Here is a 17,540-nt window from a genome sequence, read left to right as displayed (position 1 = left end):
CAAATCCAACAAAAACTATTCGCACAAGAAGCACTTCCGAACAAATTATCGTTTGTTTTGTCGCCACGCTTCCATTGGAGCAAAGTAGAACTGTTAATTCTGGTACTCCAGCATTCGTTTCACAGAAGTGTTCGAAAAAATCAGGGAACCCAACCGCAGAATCATTCTTCACCACGACAATGTGAGCTATCAATTCAAACAAAAATGTCTTTGAACAGTCAAAACATCGGTTTGATGGATTATCCGCCGTACAGACCTTATTTGGCACCCAATGATTTCTTCTTATTTTCGCAGATCAAAAATACATTGCGAGGTCAACGTTTTTTTACAGTTGTAGAAGCGGTTGACGCGTTCAAATAACATGTTTTGGAGTTACTTCTATTGGAAATTACTCCAACAATTAGTTCAAACACATGCAGTGTATTGAATCTAATGGAAAATATTTTGATAAACAATAAAGTCATATCCAATTATAAATACTTGTTTTCATTTGTCTATCTCAAAACTTAAGTAGCAACTGTTGTATAACATTTTTTATCAATCAACCATTTTTATGGTACTTCAAGAATAACAACGTGCTTAGGATAATTATCTGTTTCAAAACATACTTGGGAAAACAGCGAATTTCAAATTATTACAAGGGTCGGCATAATTATATTATGTAAGTTTCAGACTCTGTGCCTTATTTCCATTCTTTAATATATGGTGAACAGAAGTTTTGTGTGCTTACCATAACATTTTTTGCAAATTTTTATAAACTTATTTAACAATATTTAAGTGATTCACCTCACGACATGGACTGTGAAGCTGGTCCTGTTCGGTTATAATGGAAGAATCTACAAATTGACGAATCCGCTTGTTAACTTTCAAGAATAATTCGTGAACTTCTTTTGGGTATAAAGACTAGTTTGTTTATCAGCTGGATGTCAGAAAACAATCTAATGTCATCCCTAACACATTTGGATAGACAAGTAAACGGTTTGTGTTTAAATAAATTGATATGTTAAGTATTAAATAAGTGTTTAGTAATAAGTCTTAGTTTATAGTTAAGTAAATAGTGAGTAGTTCAGTATACTTAATGTTAGTTGATAAGAAACGTTATATAAATCCACCCTACCATTGAAAACTCGTTTAAATAATCAAACTACTGTTTACACTACCACTACACCAACCCTCACAATTACACTATCAAATGCGCCCTTCGATAATTAAGTTATCGTCTTCAGAGACCAACGGTTCGTGTAATCCCAACTAGAGGTTAATTTTATGGCATTCAACTAGAGCCAATTCATTAAAAATTCATTTCATCTATACAACTATTTTAACTAACGCTGGAGAAGTATGATAATTTGGATAGGATTTACAATTGGAACAATTATTTGTCTTTCTAGATTTCCCTCACTTTTTACTCTCATTTTATCAACATGAAAGTTTTACAGTGCTATTCCTGTAATTTCTAGTTTGATGAACGGGAACATGTTTCTTTTCTTACTCGTATTTACTTGAAAATCAACTCTTTCTAGTAATCGAAATTTTTAAGGCTTCTCATTGAATTACTTTTTTCATTGAAAATCAATGTCTTTGAATACACTATTCAATGTCATTTTATAACTATTGTATAATTATTGTTTTTATCACTTCACAGACAATATTGTTTTTATAAAACGATGTACGCCGATCAAATTATTGTACAATGAAACTTCCTCTTTGCAGATGAGGTAATTATTAAATTCCTGATCATTATTTTTCTTTGAAGTTTGTTATTTTTGACTGTAGGTAATATTCAACTTAGTTGATACGTTTAACTTCAACTGCTACAAGCGAAAACAAATTTATACTTTTATACAATATTTGCTTTGAAATTCACTGGGGCATTCAAAGAAAGCAATATTTTTTGGTGTATTTATACCATCAACATTGGTATAAATTACAAATTCCAAATGACAAAATAAACAACTGAAAAGTTGAATTGGCCTTATTTTGAATATTTCTTATAAATAGAAGTGAATAAATTAGAATTTAAAAAAAGTTAATAATACGCCTTTAACTATAATCCAACTCAAAAGTAAATAATAATTCTTGGCATTGGAATAAAATTACTGTTGAGACAATTATAAAAGCGTTTTATAAGCAATATATCTGATTCTGATTACCAGTCCGGGGACTGCTCGAATGATTTTTGAATAAGTTCGAAATGGCTCTCTATGTTGAGATAGGTAGTAGTGTTTCTCGGTGGGTCTCTTCTGTAGTTGACTGGAATATAAATAATGTATTTGTCTCTAGGATAGCTTAACTGGCACGGAGGCTAGATAGATATCTAGCCTCCGTGTTAACTGGTGAAGCTTCGATACCTGGGTTCCAAGTTTATACAAAATTACTAAATTCACTACCGGTCAAGAATTTTTGCCCACCCAATAATCCATTTTTTAAATTTGAAAATAATACACTTTAACAAATCTGTCTTAGTCAACTGTCAATTATTTTTTCGGTGTTTATGATTGTAGTTTAGTCTCAGTTAGCACTGTGAGACGCAAGCACGTGCTATGGTTTTTTACTCTATGGTTCAAGACATCTTTTTGTGAAGTTCCTATACGTCGTTTTCGCAAATACAGACTCGTAAGTTTTAAAATGGGTAAACCCAAGGAGCTCTCAACTGAAACTAGCGAATTAATCGTCTTCATAGTCTAGGCAAAAGTTACCTTACCACTACCGTCGAATTTAAAACGTATCGTGGAGTACAACGTGAATAAAAATATACATCCACCAGGAGCTTTGGAAATAGATAACGTTCAGGGCGACCTCGAAAAACCACAACTCATGAATGAATCTAGGGATCTGCATTTGAGTACTCCTTTTAAAAGGGTGGCCTGTCGTCAAAATAAAATGAAGAATTTGCAATGTCATAGAAAGTACCCCACCCTTTTAAGATAGTGACATTAACTTTCTCATTAGTTATTCATTTTTATGGAAAGAAGTATTTCTCACTTTTTAGTTGGGTTATTCTGAAAGAGAATTTTTTAGTTTTTCCAAACTCTACTTTATCTTTTAATTTTTAGTAAGTAACTAACTCTATAAACGTGTTTCTCAGTGTTTTTAAATCGTATTCTATTTTTTGTAAATTTGTTCTATTTGATATATTAAGCCCTTCTGTAACATATGTTGATGGTTGCATCTGGATTTTGTGAGTCTGGGTATTCGCGTTTACGTAGTTTGCCCGTTAGCTCTATCTTTCCAACTTTCATGCAAAGGACACCAAAAGAAATTTATGAATCCTGGCGAATGTAATCAGGATAATTAGATATTTTGATCGAATTATTGCATTTTGCTCTGTTTTGACAATTAAGCAAAATTTGGTAGTAGAGTAAGGCAAAATCATGGCCAAAATATTAGTAACATATTAGTATCAAACATATGGGTGGAGTTGAGAAAAGCGTGTTAAAATTATGTGTTTTTTGATAACATGAAAGTAGGAGTCCATTGTGGATATCAATTTTTTATTAACTTCAGATAGAGCTATTTGAATGTTGGTTACTGTTTTATTTTTAACTTATGTGAGTTCATATTGAACTATTTATTGAATAATGTAAGTAAAACCAATTTAGCTAGCCTGAATGTATTTTTTGAAGAGTCATTACACTTTTAGGTGGTTCAGATCAGAAGAAAGTTTAAATTTGTCGGTAATGTAATTTCCTGATAAGCAGACACTAAGAATCGTTGGAAACAGGACGATAAGATGAAGGATTAGAGCTCGAAAACTTTAGAAAGAGTTTATAAACATAATATTATACTTAGACTTCACATTCCATTAAGAGCGGAGTTCCTTGACTAACTTTTTATTTGGGTTAATGCTTAAGTAAAATTGTAAACTTGCCGAGCTGATTATTGCTATTTAATGATTAGGTATGTTTTCTTAAAATCCAAGTATGCAGCTCATTTACTTAGTTAAAAGAAACGTTCTGTAGTAATTACATGGATCTCGCTAACAAACTCATTATTGAAATTATAAGAATCGATTTTGTGATTAGGAATAAACGAATCTTAAAATAAGCAAAAATTGACACAATTGCTTAAGAGATAGATATTGACAAATAAGGGGAGCTGAATGAATTTCGTAGAAGATAAATCAAAGTATCTATGATCTATGCAATAACAGCGATAGTGTGATAGGTTACGTATATTTTTCTTTCTTTTATATACCTTTCCGGTCTTCTTGATATTGGTGATTACCACAGTAAAAGCTGTACGTTCCTCTGTCAAGCGAAAAAGTTCACCAGCTCTTCCGATCATGGTCCAATCTCGAATATTTCTGGGCTACGACTATTTCTTCCAGCTTCACGTCACCTCTCGATTTTGCTCTTGAGTATAAGCTGTAATAGACCATGTTTATTATCTCTCACAATATGACCAAGATATGATGACTTTAGATATTTCACAGTCGTAAAGAGGATCTTATTTCATTAAAAGTTGCCCGGGCAATCTCTATTCGGCACTTTAGACCCTCTGTAATAATGTTCCCAAAGTATTTGTACTTGTTAGGGTAGCGTAATTGTGAGGTTTTCTGCTGCGTATCATAAATTTGGTCTTTGTTACATTGCTCCCACATCACCGATTTTGTTTATAAGCAACTGTAGTCCTTCAATTGTGTTCTCCGAAATCACTATATCATCAGCATATCTAATTGTTGTTATTGGCTTTCCATTTATTTTGATGCCGAGGTGTGGTTCGGTATATATAGTATCTAAATATATATTCTAACTTATTGTGGTGGACTCAGTCATTTTATGCTCTTTTCCATTCTCTTGTCCACTTTTTATTAATTTTCTCTTCTCACCCTACCTCCATTTTCTGTTGTTTCTATGATTATATACAGTTTTTATTTAGATTTATATTCATATCGGTCACAGTACTTACAATTAAATGATATCATTCTTAACGTTGGTAATTAGTTTCTATCAGAAACAATAATTATTTTGATTTTCGTTTCTTTACCCGTACCTATAAAATTAGTATCCTCAATTAGATCAGTATCATTTATCACATATATTTCCTAGCATGATTTACTGTTGTACCTGTCATTTTGTATCGTGGAGTTGATTCGCTTTTTCCATACTATTACTTTCGGTGTTTTTTGTGAATTGATGTGGTTTTTCTGCAGTCGAAAAGTAAGCGTGAAATCAATCATCAGTTCTCTCCGGATTCTGGATCTCTAGTGTCATCAAGAATAATAACTTAAGCTTTCAGTAGAAAACTTCGAGGTCTGAGTTTTGCGTAAATACGCAAAACATATAAGTTCCTGAACTTGACGCTTACGTATTTCTCAGTGAATCATTATATTTTGTTTGATAGATTTTACGCTTATTCAAACTCATCAAATCGAATATTTTGCCAAAACTCCAATTTCTAGTCTGGTGAAAGATTGGAAATATATTTTTTATATACAAAAATTTTTATGAATTATTTATATAATATTCTAATTTCTGCACTTTTGTGTATCATTTTATCAAAATATTTATGCAAAAATGTTTTATGACCGTTCATTATTTGAGTTCAAGTTACTCAATTCAAGGGAAAAGTTATCTTTAACCATCCTCAACAAAATTTCTAGAAATTTAAAATAATAAAAGTAATGAAATTTTCAATAACATCAATATTTTTATCAAGATTTAATTTGAAAAATGATTTTTGGAATCTTTTAAAAATAACGAAAAACCCTAAATTCTCAACTAATTAATTCCCAGACATGAATACATAAGTCGAGAAATATATTAGGTTAGGTTAGTTAGTAGAGTTTGATTATAATTTTGCTACAATCCCACTACGAAATGATCTTTTTACACGTTTGCTAATGTTAAGTGAAATTTTCACAGCAATACTAACGACTATTAATGTTTATTTATACTCATAATTAAGGAATACAGCCAATAAAAAATATGTTTTCAGCAAAATATAGCTTAATATTACATATATACAGATATTCATAATGCATGTTGGTTTAAAATCAATTGAATTGATTTGTCATATTTAATTGAATACAGTTTCTACCACGGTGGAATGCAATCAAAAGCAGAAAGATTAAACAAAAATGTACAGTAAGATATTTCATCTCAATTATGGTATTGATTGCTCAAGTGCTTACTGCTGATTCCCTAGGTGTGTGAGAAAATGAGTCTGATTTTTGCTCTCCTGGGTAATTATACACCTTTCCATTCGGTGTACGAGGATGGTTCCAGAAAAACCTGGCCAAAAAAAAACTCAAAAGTTTTGCAAAAAAAATATTTATTTTTCAATGTAGCTAATCTCCTCTTTGCTCCATACACTTTTCTCGACGATATTCAATAAGTTCGATACCCTTTTTATAATAAGAATCGTCAAGCTCCTCAAAATAACCATTAACTGCCGACATCATCTCTTCATTGTTGGAAAATCTTTAACAAGCGAGCCATTTTCTCAAGTCTGGCAACATAAAATAATCCGAGGGCGCTAAATCTAGCGAATAGCGTGCATGAGATACCAATTCAAATTTTAATTCATCAATTTTTGCCATTACAATAACGGATTTGTGAGCTGGTGTGTTGTCTTGATGGAACAACACTTTCTTCTTAGTCAAATGCTGCCCATTTTACTTGATTTCTTTGCTTAAACGTTGTAATAAGTTCGGATAGTGCTCGCCAATGATAGTTTTTCTTTTTTAAAGATGGTCAATGGAAATTATTCCACGCCAGCCCAAGAGACCAGCACTATGACGTCGCCTGCATATGGAACGGTCATTGTCTTCTTTGGAGCCGGTTCTCTTTTTCCAGTCCAGTGTTTTGATTGTTCTTTTGTTTCGGGTTTGAATTGATGGACCTACGTTTCATTCATGGATATGAAACGGCACAAAAACTCGACTTTATTTCTATGAAACATTGCCAAACATTCGATGGAAAAATCAACGTCACCTCACACCTCATTTGGTCGACCACTCGATGCTACTGTTCGCAGGTCCTACAGCCTGGTTTAAACTTTGCTACCCAATATTTTACTATTGATAAGGAAGGAGCAGGTATGTCTCAATTTGTGAATAATAAGAAAGTCGGAAAGCCGCAAGGACTCTTGGTCGATAACAATCCTCTCCACAGGATCAACGCACATATTTTTTTTTTCAAAATGTTCTTGGTAAAATTCCATTCCATCCAAATAGTCCCTCAGAATTTGATGCACTGCTAAATTTTAAGTATTCACTCATTATCTTTATTTTTAAATCACGCTCCGATCTCTCAACAGCCCTCACATGTTCAATGATTTCAGCAATCTTCCTTAGCAAGGTTGATGTTAACCTAACATCTTTTGGGCCTTCCAACAATGATCTATTCCTTGTAAGTCACATTCGCATATTCACCAAGTTTAATAAAAAAATCTATAGCATAACGTAGCTTATCACGAATAGCATTGTCCAAAATAAAGTGTTAGTTGTTGGAAACTAAAATTAGAACTAAGGAAGTAGGAAACAAGTCGGTATAGAATAGATCGGTAGGCAGAATGTTGCAAGATACCCCATAAGAATATCTAGAGAAAGTGTTTTAATTGTAACACGATACTAATATGTGTAGTGTATAAGCTAAATGAATCGACCCAATGAGCGGTAATACGGTGTCGTTACTACAATATGTTAGTGATGGGGAGATATAATAAAAATTTTCTAGAAATATGGCCATAAAATATTTTTGGAAGGAAAAAAAATGAAGAAACTGGAAAAGTAGATCGAAAGGGTAATGAATCATTTTATTCTTGTTATCAAAATATTACTTCGCCCTAATATGGGCAAAATGAAAAATTTCTCTTTCTATATATACTTTTATTTGTTCACAATAAACCGATATTGTTTCAACATCTAATAAGAGCTACATTGTATGTTATACAAAAACCGTTTACTATTATCGTAAAATCATTTTTAATATCCAATTATAAAACATATGATCAGAAATGATCCGTAAAAAGAAACTCACTGATATAATAACACGGAAAATATGGCGGATATGATGGCTCAAGTCAGGATAAGTAGTAAAATTTAATTGAAGTATTCTCGGAAAAAGTACTTTTGAATAATAACACGCTATCGATCACGATTCCAAGTATATACGAAGATAGTGGAATAAAACTATACCGAAGGGTGATACAACAAAACAAGGATATGGAATAAAAAACAAACAAGTGTGATCAAAATTACGATTAATCAATTCTTATAGTAACAAATACTTAAGATGCATCTATTTTAACTATTATGTCTCATATTCTCATGGTTTGTCACAAGCAGCTACAAATTTGACCCCGTTCCGACTTGGTAATTTGCTATTATAGCTACTTTATAAAATCGTGTCTGTCGTAAAAAATGAATCTTACTTATGATGTCAATATGTGGTGAAAGTTGAAAGACATTGTAATGAAGGTCACGTAATATTGTTCATTTAAACTAGTCACTGACTATTCGAGAGCCTGGAAATCACGTTCTGGTCTGCACAAAGCATTTTAGAATATGATTTCCAAGACAACAAAGCTCTGATATTTTTGACTGATGTACAATAAGAAAATCATCCTTCAATTACCATTAAATTGAAATGTCTTCATGCAGATGTAGCCATGCTCCTTAAACATAAATTCAGAGCTCTCGATAGCAAACCAGTGACTGACTTCGCCCTACAAAGGCCATAGTTATTGCCGATCAAGAGGGCATTGTGAGATTGTAGTTTGTTCTAAGGGGAAGAACTATTTTCTAAAGAAGTAATGGAACGTTTCCTAAGCGATTTACGATTAAATATACCTATAAAACAAGTCAAAGTTTCTTCTTCATCGTAACAGCCCCCCTTGCACAATTCGATTTGGATTCGCGAGTGTTTGACTTCTTTTACTCACCATATTCAGCAGCATGCTAAAAATGAGTGTCACAACAAAGCAGATAAAGCTTCCTGAAGGGGAGAGTTCTGAAGATTATCTATTCATATTTGATATCACTTTTAAGTTTTTGATAAAATAATTAAAATTTTCTTATCACACTTTGTAGTTTGCTCTTCAGCAATATACGTAGTGCGGTCGATGGATTCATTCATTCTTGGATTCATTGTAAATAGAGTGCACTCGCAAAAATATTTATATACGCGTCAGATACATGTCTCAATAGGCCTTACACAATGTTTTAACTTGCTACCTCGATCCATTTTATTATAGTAGAGATCAAACGACCTCTCAGCCAAGATGTTAAAAAATGTTTCAAATTGAGTTTCGCGCCGTTGTAAAATTTTTGACTAAAGATGGATTAACATGAATACAAGCTAAAACAGAATGGAGGACTGTGATCTATAAAGACTAAAGGTTATTCTAAGAAAGGAAAGCACAAGATCCAGTATCCAAATTTGCCATCTGCTATATGACCTGTTCCCCATAACGAAGATTAACCAGTATACATCCGCAAAATATTGTTTTAGAATACTGGAGACAATGTATCATCAGGAAGCTCCGAAGAACAATGCACCGACCCTATTTTTACGACAAGTTCCACTTTCGTCGAGCCACATTTGAAGCTTCAAAATGAGTTGATGATTTAGCACGTGTTTTGGGGTTATCAAAGCAACCGTAACGTTAACAGTGAAAGTGTCAGTTCCTATAAAAATAACTCTTTTTCGATAGTTATCACAGTCCTAAAATCTATGAAACTATAGATAGAATCGTTTAGAAGTGTTCTTGACTCAGAGACATTTCTGTAAGTAGAATCTCATACATTCATACTAAAACAGTGAATTTGTTACACACTGCGCTATCAATTTTACACCGCACCGGGAAGAAGAATTCACAAAAAAAAAACAGCTCTTATCAACTTGATATGAAGTGGCCTGTGCCAAAACAGGTCCGCACTCTAGAATCAAAGCGGAAATATTTCTAAAATTAATGATGCAAAATACAAATGTTGGGACTTCTGACTACAGAAGCTCTCCGAATATAAACCCTACAAAAACATACTCATCTATACTTAGTCAACCACAATTTCCTTCAAAACATCAAGCAATTGTTTTTCCAGCTGTTGATAACCTGAAAATTCAAGATTACCTGATATCACTTGGAGAACTAATCGGTCCAAAAAATATACTATTCACATCAAGGCTATCAAACAATAGAATATGCATGTACCTCGCAAATGAAGATACTGTAGACCGCTTCATGACCTTTCATAAAGGGCTGATCATTATCAACAACATTTCGAAAGCCCGAAAGCTTATAACACCTTCCGAAAGATTGATACTCTCAAATGTATGCCCCACCATACCACACTCAGCTCTAATCGATGAACTTAACAAAATAGGTCTCAATACACTTTCACCAATGTATTTCCTCAAAAATAGCTCCACAATTCCGGAATATAACCACATCTACAGCTTCAGAAGACAAATCTTTATTTCACCATCCACAATCCAAATATCCGACTGTCTAATGATTACACACGAGAACACCAGCTACAGAATTTACCTATCCCAAGACCGTCTACTATATTTTACATGTAAAAAACCAGGTCATACTGCAGCAAACTGTAAAAACTCCCAATTACAAACTTATGAACAACCCCAAATAGCTGAACTACCACAAAACCCCACCCAACCTTCCCAGCAGCCCCAAAATACCGAAGCTAATACTCCACAAGCACACACCAAGTTCCCATCAGAAACCCCTATAACACCTCACTCCCAACATGTACCCCCCATAAACATAAAAGAAATTCCGCAAAACAGCACCAAACGCAACTACGAGCAAATAATTACGCCTCCCCCTCAAACAGAAGGAATTAAACCAGGGAACCCTAAGAAACAGTCTTTCCCCAAACCAAATAGGCCAAGTAAAAAGCCTAAAAATAAACCAGACATCTCTACAGAAATTCTCATGGAACCAAATAGAAAAGTCATTTCAGAACAGAATCCACCTTTCATATTGGACCACAACCAGATATCTGACCTTTTCGAAAATGTCTACAGCTCATCTGATCCAATTAGTATAATAAAGAACTACACAAATGATTTTACTGGATTAATAGACATGCTAACAAAAATTTACCCTTTCTTTGAGCACAGATCTATCAAAAGCAGATGGACTAAACTCAAGAAGAAACTGTTTTCTCACCTACAATTGAACATACCAGAAACGGACCTCTCAGAAACAGAAAGTGAATCAACTCAAACAAATATTAACTAACTGAACCAATAATTTACTTTAATATTTTTCTCCCCATATTCTCATGGACTTTACATCTATACTACAATGGAATATCAATGGCTTTTATAACAACTTACCAATGTTGCAAACCATCCTATCCAAACAGAAATGCGAAGTTATTTGTCTTCATGAAACCAATTTCAAATTCAATAACAACGAACCGCTCAGGCAATTTAACAGCTTCTACAAGAACCGAATAAATGCTGAAATAGCTAGCGGAGGAGTAGCAATATTTGTGGAAAAATCTCTCCACGCTGCAGAAATCACGATTCTTACAAACCTTGAAGCCGTAACTATCGAACTACACACTAATCCAAAAGTAAATATATGCAATGTATACATCCCTCCAGCATATCAAGTAGATGCTAAAGAATTAAATGAATTATTGGAACAAATTCCTCAACATAGAATAATAGTCACAGACTTCAATGCCCATAACACCTTGTGGGGATCAACATCAATAAACCACAGAGGTCGCTTACTAGGAGATACTCTTGATGACGCAAATCTCTCCATCTTAAATGATGGGAAGCCAACTAGATTTAACATACAATCAGCACAGGGTTCATGTATTGACCTCACTATCTGTGACCCAACTTTGACTTCAGCTCTTTCCTGGGATCGGCTGGACTATACCTACAACAGTGACCACTATCCAATCGTCATTCATAACAATAGAAAATCACAATCACGACTTATATCCAAAATGGAACTAAAAAAAAGCAGACTGGGCTCTTTTCAAAACAATTATCGCAGAAAGTTTGACAACTTACACAATTATAACAGATATACACGAAGCTTTAAAAAACCTTATTAGTATTTTTCAGCAAGCAGCAAACATATCAATCGGAAGAATAACACGTCTGAAACGACGGAATCCTGTGCCGTGGTGGAATAGTGACTGCGAATCAGCAATAAAGAGCAACAAAAAAGCTTTCAATAGATATAAAAGACACAATACATCAGCAAACAAAATCGAATTTTTGAAAACCCGTGCCGAAGCTAGACGTACAATAAAAACTGCTAAACGCAAATCCTGGACAGAATACGTCTCTACAATAAATTCTGAAACACCCATGACGGAGGTATGGGAAAGAGTGAGAAAAATATCAGGACTTTACAAGCACCATAATATACACATGCTAGAGAAAGTCAGACGCACAACCACAGATAATTCCAAAATAGTCTAAATACTAGCTACCTCTTACAAAAACCGCTCTATCACACGCAATTTCGATGATACTGTTATTACCCATGAGAGAGAAGAAAAGGATGAGGTAATGATACAATTCGACGAAAACGAACCCATCAATTTTCCTATTACCACCCAAGAATATGATGAAGCTCTTTCAAGCCTGAAAGAAACGTCACCAGGACCAGATGAAATACCAGTTGTCTTCTTGAAACATCTCCCCTTAATTGCCCACCAATACATCTTTAACCTGCTCAATACCATCTGGCTGCAGCCTAACTTTCCTGAAAAATTGCGTGAATCCATAATAATTCCTATACTGAAACCACAAACCATTAGAACTCATCCTGAAACCTATAGACCTATATCACTCACATGTGCTATGTGCAAACTAATGGAAAAAATAATAAACAACAGACTACTCTGGACTCTAGAAAAAAGAAACCTTATTATACCGGAACAAAGCGGATTTAGACAACAAAGATCAGCCCTGGATAACATAATAGACTTGGAAAGTGAAATCAACGAAGCATTTGCCCTAAAAAGCAGCTGTCTAGCTATCTTCTTTGACATTAACCGAGCTTTTGACACTGCAAGGCATGATTAAATCATAAAAAAATTATACGAATTCAACATACATGGTCACTGCCTGGATCTTATCAAAAACTTCCTGAGAAATCGAACATTTAAAGTTAAAACCAACGGCACCACCTCCGAAAAACCATATTTTAATAATGGTGTACCCCAAGGATCAATCATAAGTCCCACACACTTTATCATCGCAACCAACGACATCCTGAAAAACTTAAAGTTTCCAGTAAAAGCTCGACTATACGCAGATGACTTAGTTGTTTACTGTAGAGGAAAAAATATTAAAAACCTCTTCTCACTAAGTCAAGCTTTTATCCATAACTTAGAACTGTGGTCACAAAAAACTGGTTTTAATTTTTCAACTACAAAGACTCGCTATATTCTTTTCTCAAGACAAAAGAACATACCAAACAAACCGGTACTGAAACTTTATAATGAAGACATAAAAATGGAAACAGCAATAAAATTTCTCGGAATACTATTCGACCACACACTAAGCTGGAACTACCATATTAGAAACCTTCTCCTAGCTTGCAACAAACGACTGAACTTACTGAAAACGCTAACTGGATTATGGATCAAATGTATATTCAACAGCAAACAAATCGCTACTGAAAAAACTCGACAGCTTTCACAACTCAGCCTTACGTTTGATAACAGGTGCATTAAAAACAACACCAGTGGAAAGTCTGTACTGCGAATCAGGGGAACCATCCTTGGGAGACAGAAGAATATATTTGAGCCTTACATATGCAGCCAAACTAAAATCCAATCCTTCCAATCCGACCCTCCAAAACTGCTTCTCCAAGAAATTCCCAAATCTTTTTCAAATAAACCCAGAACCCCCAAACCTTTCTATGCTAGAATTCGATCATATCTAAGCGAATTAAATTTCTTTATTCCTGAATATCTTCCTATCGAATCTTCTCAAACTCCACCATGGACAATAAGAAGCACGAAATTCATTACCCATCTCACCTCTTTCGACAAACACCACACCAACCATAAGCTAATCGAAGGACACTTAAATAACATACTCAATGAGTACAAAAACTTTGTACATATTTACACAGACGCATCAATATCTCAAGACGGTACGGGGATCGCAATCATTACACCAACCTCCAAATATATGATAAAAGCTCCTCAAACCCTATCCACTTTCACTGCTGAATTATACGCAATATATCGAGCTACCCACTTCGCCGCTTCATCAAACGAGCCTAATCATGTCATACTCACAGACTCTCTTAGCTCAATCCAAAGTCTTCAAAAAATTCACACCACAAATCCATTAGTAATCAAAATCAAGCAACAACTGCAATAGATACAAGACAACAACAAAAAAATAGTATTCTGTTGGATCCCCTCGCACATTGGAATAAAAGGAAACGAAGAGGCAGACCTGAAGGCTAAGGAAGCTGTAATTAGTGATAGTGCGGAGTGCGTGAACTTTATAATTACTACCGATATTAAAACAATCTTAAAGAGTAAAGTGTTTAATGAATGGTAGATCAAATGGTCAACATCCACACACAAACTTTGTGAAGTGAAAGACTCAATAAAACCCTGGTCAATACTACCGAAAAATCGCAGAGATGAAGTTCTAACACGTCTGCGTCTAGGCCATACGCGACTGACGCACAGCTACTTATTTGATGCGAAGCCCGAACCAAAATGTAGCAACTGCAATTGTAAATTAATTATAAAACACATAATCGCAGAATGTCCATCTCTTAACTCAGAAAGATCATCATCAAATCTACCACTCGGAACAATACGTGAAATTTTAGGACCAAAATACAACATTACTTACCTTAAAAATTACCTTAAACAGATCTCTATCATAAAATTAATTTATCAATTTTTCATAGATTAAATTACTTATTCTTTACTGGTGATTGGAATTTTAATGGGACTTTAGGAAGGATTTACGAAACATTTCTGTTCTCTTTATCTATGGGACAGTTGGGCATATGACCAACAATATGTAAAAAAAATTGGCAAGCAAGAAGTGAGTTCCAACTGGGATCTCAAAATGATAAGTTTATACACCTTGTGAATCCCAAAAATGTCCTACTACCCCCTTTCACATTAAACTTGGACTGATGAAAAACTTTGTAAAGGATAAAGAAGGTGATGGATTCAAATACCTTACAGAAGTCTTTCCTCAATTGAGTGATGCCAAAGTAAATGAAGTTATTTTTATTGGGCCACAAATAAGAAAACTGCTGGACGATGACAAAAAAGCTTACCAGACAGGAACTTAGAGCATGGAAGGCATTTGTTAGTATAGAGAGGGGAACAATATGGATCCATACTATCCACAGTCAGTTGATGAACTTCTAGACGCCTACAAATACCTTGATGCTCGATTGTCATTGAAAATTTATTTCCTCCATTCCCATCTGACACTTTTTCCTGAAAATTTGGGAGCTATCAGTGATGAGCAGGGTGAAAGGTTTCACCAAGATATTAGAGCAATGGAAATTCGGTATCAAGGACGATGGGATTCGGCCATGATGGGTGATTACTGTTGGCTTTTAAAAAGAAAAAGTGCAATCTCTCATAAAAGTAGAGGTAATTGATATTTGAAGTGATTTTTTTTTAAGTTTTTGTTTTTAATAGATGTGAGGTTTGTTTATTAGATGTAAACTATGAATATTGTCAATATATATATAGGATTTAAAAAACGTGAAATTATTTTTTTAATAAATATTAAATATTTTACTAGTTTACCAGTGAATGTGGTTCTATAAATTTAACATAAAAACCTTACGTGTACAATTATTTTTTTTTTCATATTTTCGTATTTGTATAGGTTTGTATTTCATTCTTGTGTTACTACAAAAAATTTTTTTTGTCGACAAGTTTTATCAAAAAAAGACGCGGCAAAATCAGCGAGGTATGCGCTTGCTTCATGACAATGTTCCAGTCCACTCGCTTCGCTTTTTAAGGCTACTGTACACGAAAAGTGCTTCACTCAGATTGATCACGCACCATATAGCCCTGATCTGGTGCCGTTTGACTATTTTTTGTTCACAGAGCTGAAGGCCGAATTAAGGAGTATCAAGTATTTTAACAGCGAAGATGAAATTAGATACGCAGTGTACGGATATTTTGACTCCAAAAACGCATGATATTTTTATAGTGGCCTAGAAGATTTAGTCAGACGTTTTGAAAAGTGTGTGAAAATAAAGAGAGAATATAAATAATCACAGTTTTTTCTGTTAGGAAAGAAACTGAAAAATCTAAATATAAATCATGATAAGTTGTACTGATGACATAATAGTGTAATAGTCAATTTATTTAATCAATAATTAACTCTTCTATTCAATGATTTGAAATTGTGATTGAAAAAAGTACTTACATTGATATATTCAAGAAAACCGATAACAAGAACTCGTTGTAAATGGCCATGGAGATAAATCGGCTCTCATTGAATTCTGATGGCGCTTTTCGCACAACAATGCAGAGTCTAATACCCCAGACCAAAAAGAGGACTTCCACTGAAACAAATAGTAGTACTTCAATGTGTTGTTGAGAATTCAAACTGTCGCATAAAATATTTTTATTTCACAATTCTTTCCAAATGTTCATGATAACTTTATATAAAAAACATATTATTCAATCAAATTGATCGTATTTAGGATATATATATATATATATATATATATATATATATATATATATATATATATATATATATATATATATATATATATATATATATATCCTAAATACGATCAATTTGATTGAATAATATGTTTTTTTATATAAAGTTATCATGAACATTTGGAAAGAATTGTGAAATAAAAATATATAGGGAAGGTTGCTTATTTTAAATCCCTTCTTGAGTTATTTGAGAAAATAATTTTAGTATGGGAAACGTTATGCTGTTGAAGTAAGTTATAGAAATAATTGTGATAATATTCATGTTATGATAAAACGAACAAAATTCAAATTATTCAGGAAAAATATTTATTCTATAAATATTGTACGATCACTGTTAGGTGAAGGACATTATATTACAAAATATAAAAATATGATCTAGCTTCCGATCTCTTCTAATGATTCCTTTTATCACTAATATCACTAATAGTCTCTTCTTTCCACTGGAGCGTCCGTTTTTTCCTTCTAATTAAACTTGCTCCCCACAGTTCTGTCGTGGACACCTTCTCCTATTCTTTCGGTGTATTATGGCTCATAGACTCTCTTTTCTAATCTATTTTCGTTCATTCTATGTACATTGTCAGACAAGAATAACTATCTTTCGTCAATTATCTTGTTTATGAGTTTACATGTGGGTCAGCTCTTGTAATTTCTTTTATTTTTTAATCCCAAACTGTTTTCAATGCAATTTAGTATTTCTTTCATAAAATCCAAATATTCATAACGTATCGGTATAATATTCTTTGTTTTGATCGCATTTGCGATGGCAAAATCGCATATGGCGTTTCAAATTTATAATGAGAACAATTTCACATTCAATGTCTTTTAGAGCCTAAACTGTTTCTGTTTATTT

At 33.6% G+C, this 17,540-nt stretch overlaps 1 protein-coding gene across 1 annotated transcript in view; it reads right to left on the bottom strand.

The window, feature by feature from the left end:
- LOC130450704 (probable G-protein coupled receptor 158) overlaps positions 1-17,540 on the bottom strand; it is a 452,310-nt gene that overhangs the window by 70,632 nt on the left and 364,138 nt on the right. The window contains exon 9 of the mRNA XM_056789262.1: positions 16,386-16,524. Coding sequence (XP_056645240.1) covers positions 16,386-16,524 — 139 coding nt within the window. The remainder of the gene's footprint in view (positions 1-16,385; positions 16,525-17,540) is intronic.

Source organism: Diorhabda sublineata, chromosome X (genome assembly GCF_026230105.1).
Source record: "Diorhabda sublineata isolate icDioSubl1.1 chromosome X, icDioSubl1.1, whole genome shotgun sequence".
Classification (NCBI taxonomy): Eukaryota; Metazoa; Arthropoda; class Insecta; order Coleoptera; family Chrysomelidae; genus Diorhabda; species Diorhabda sublineata.
This window is presented reverse-complemented; position numbering and strand designations above follow the sequence as displayed.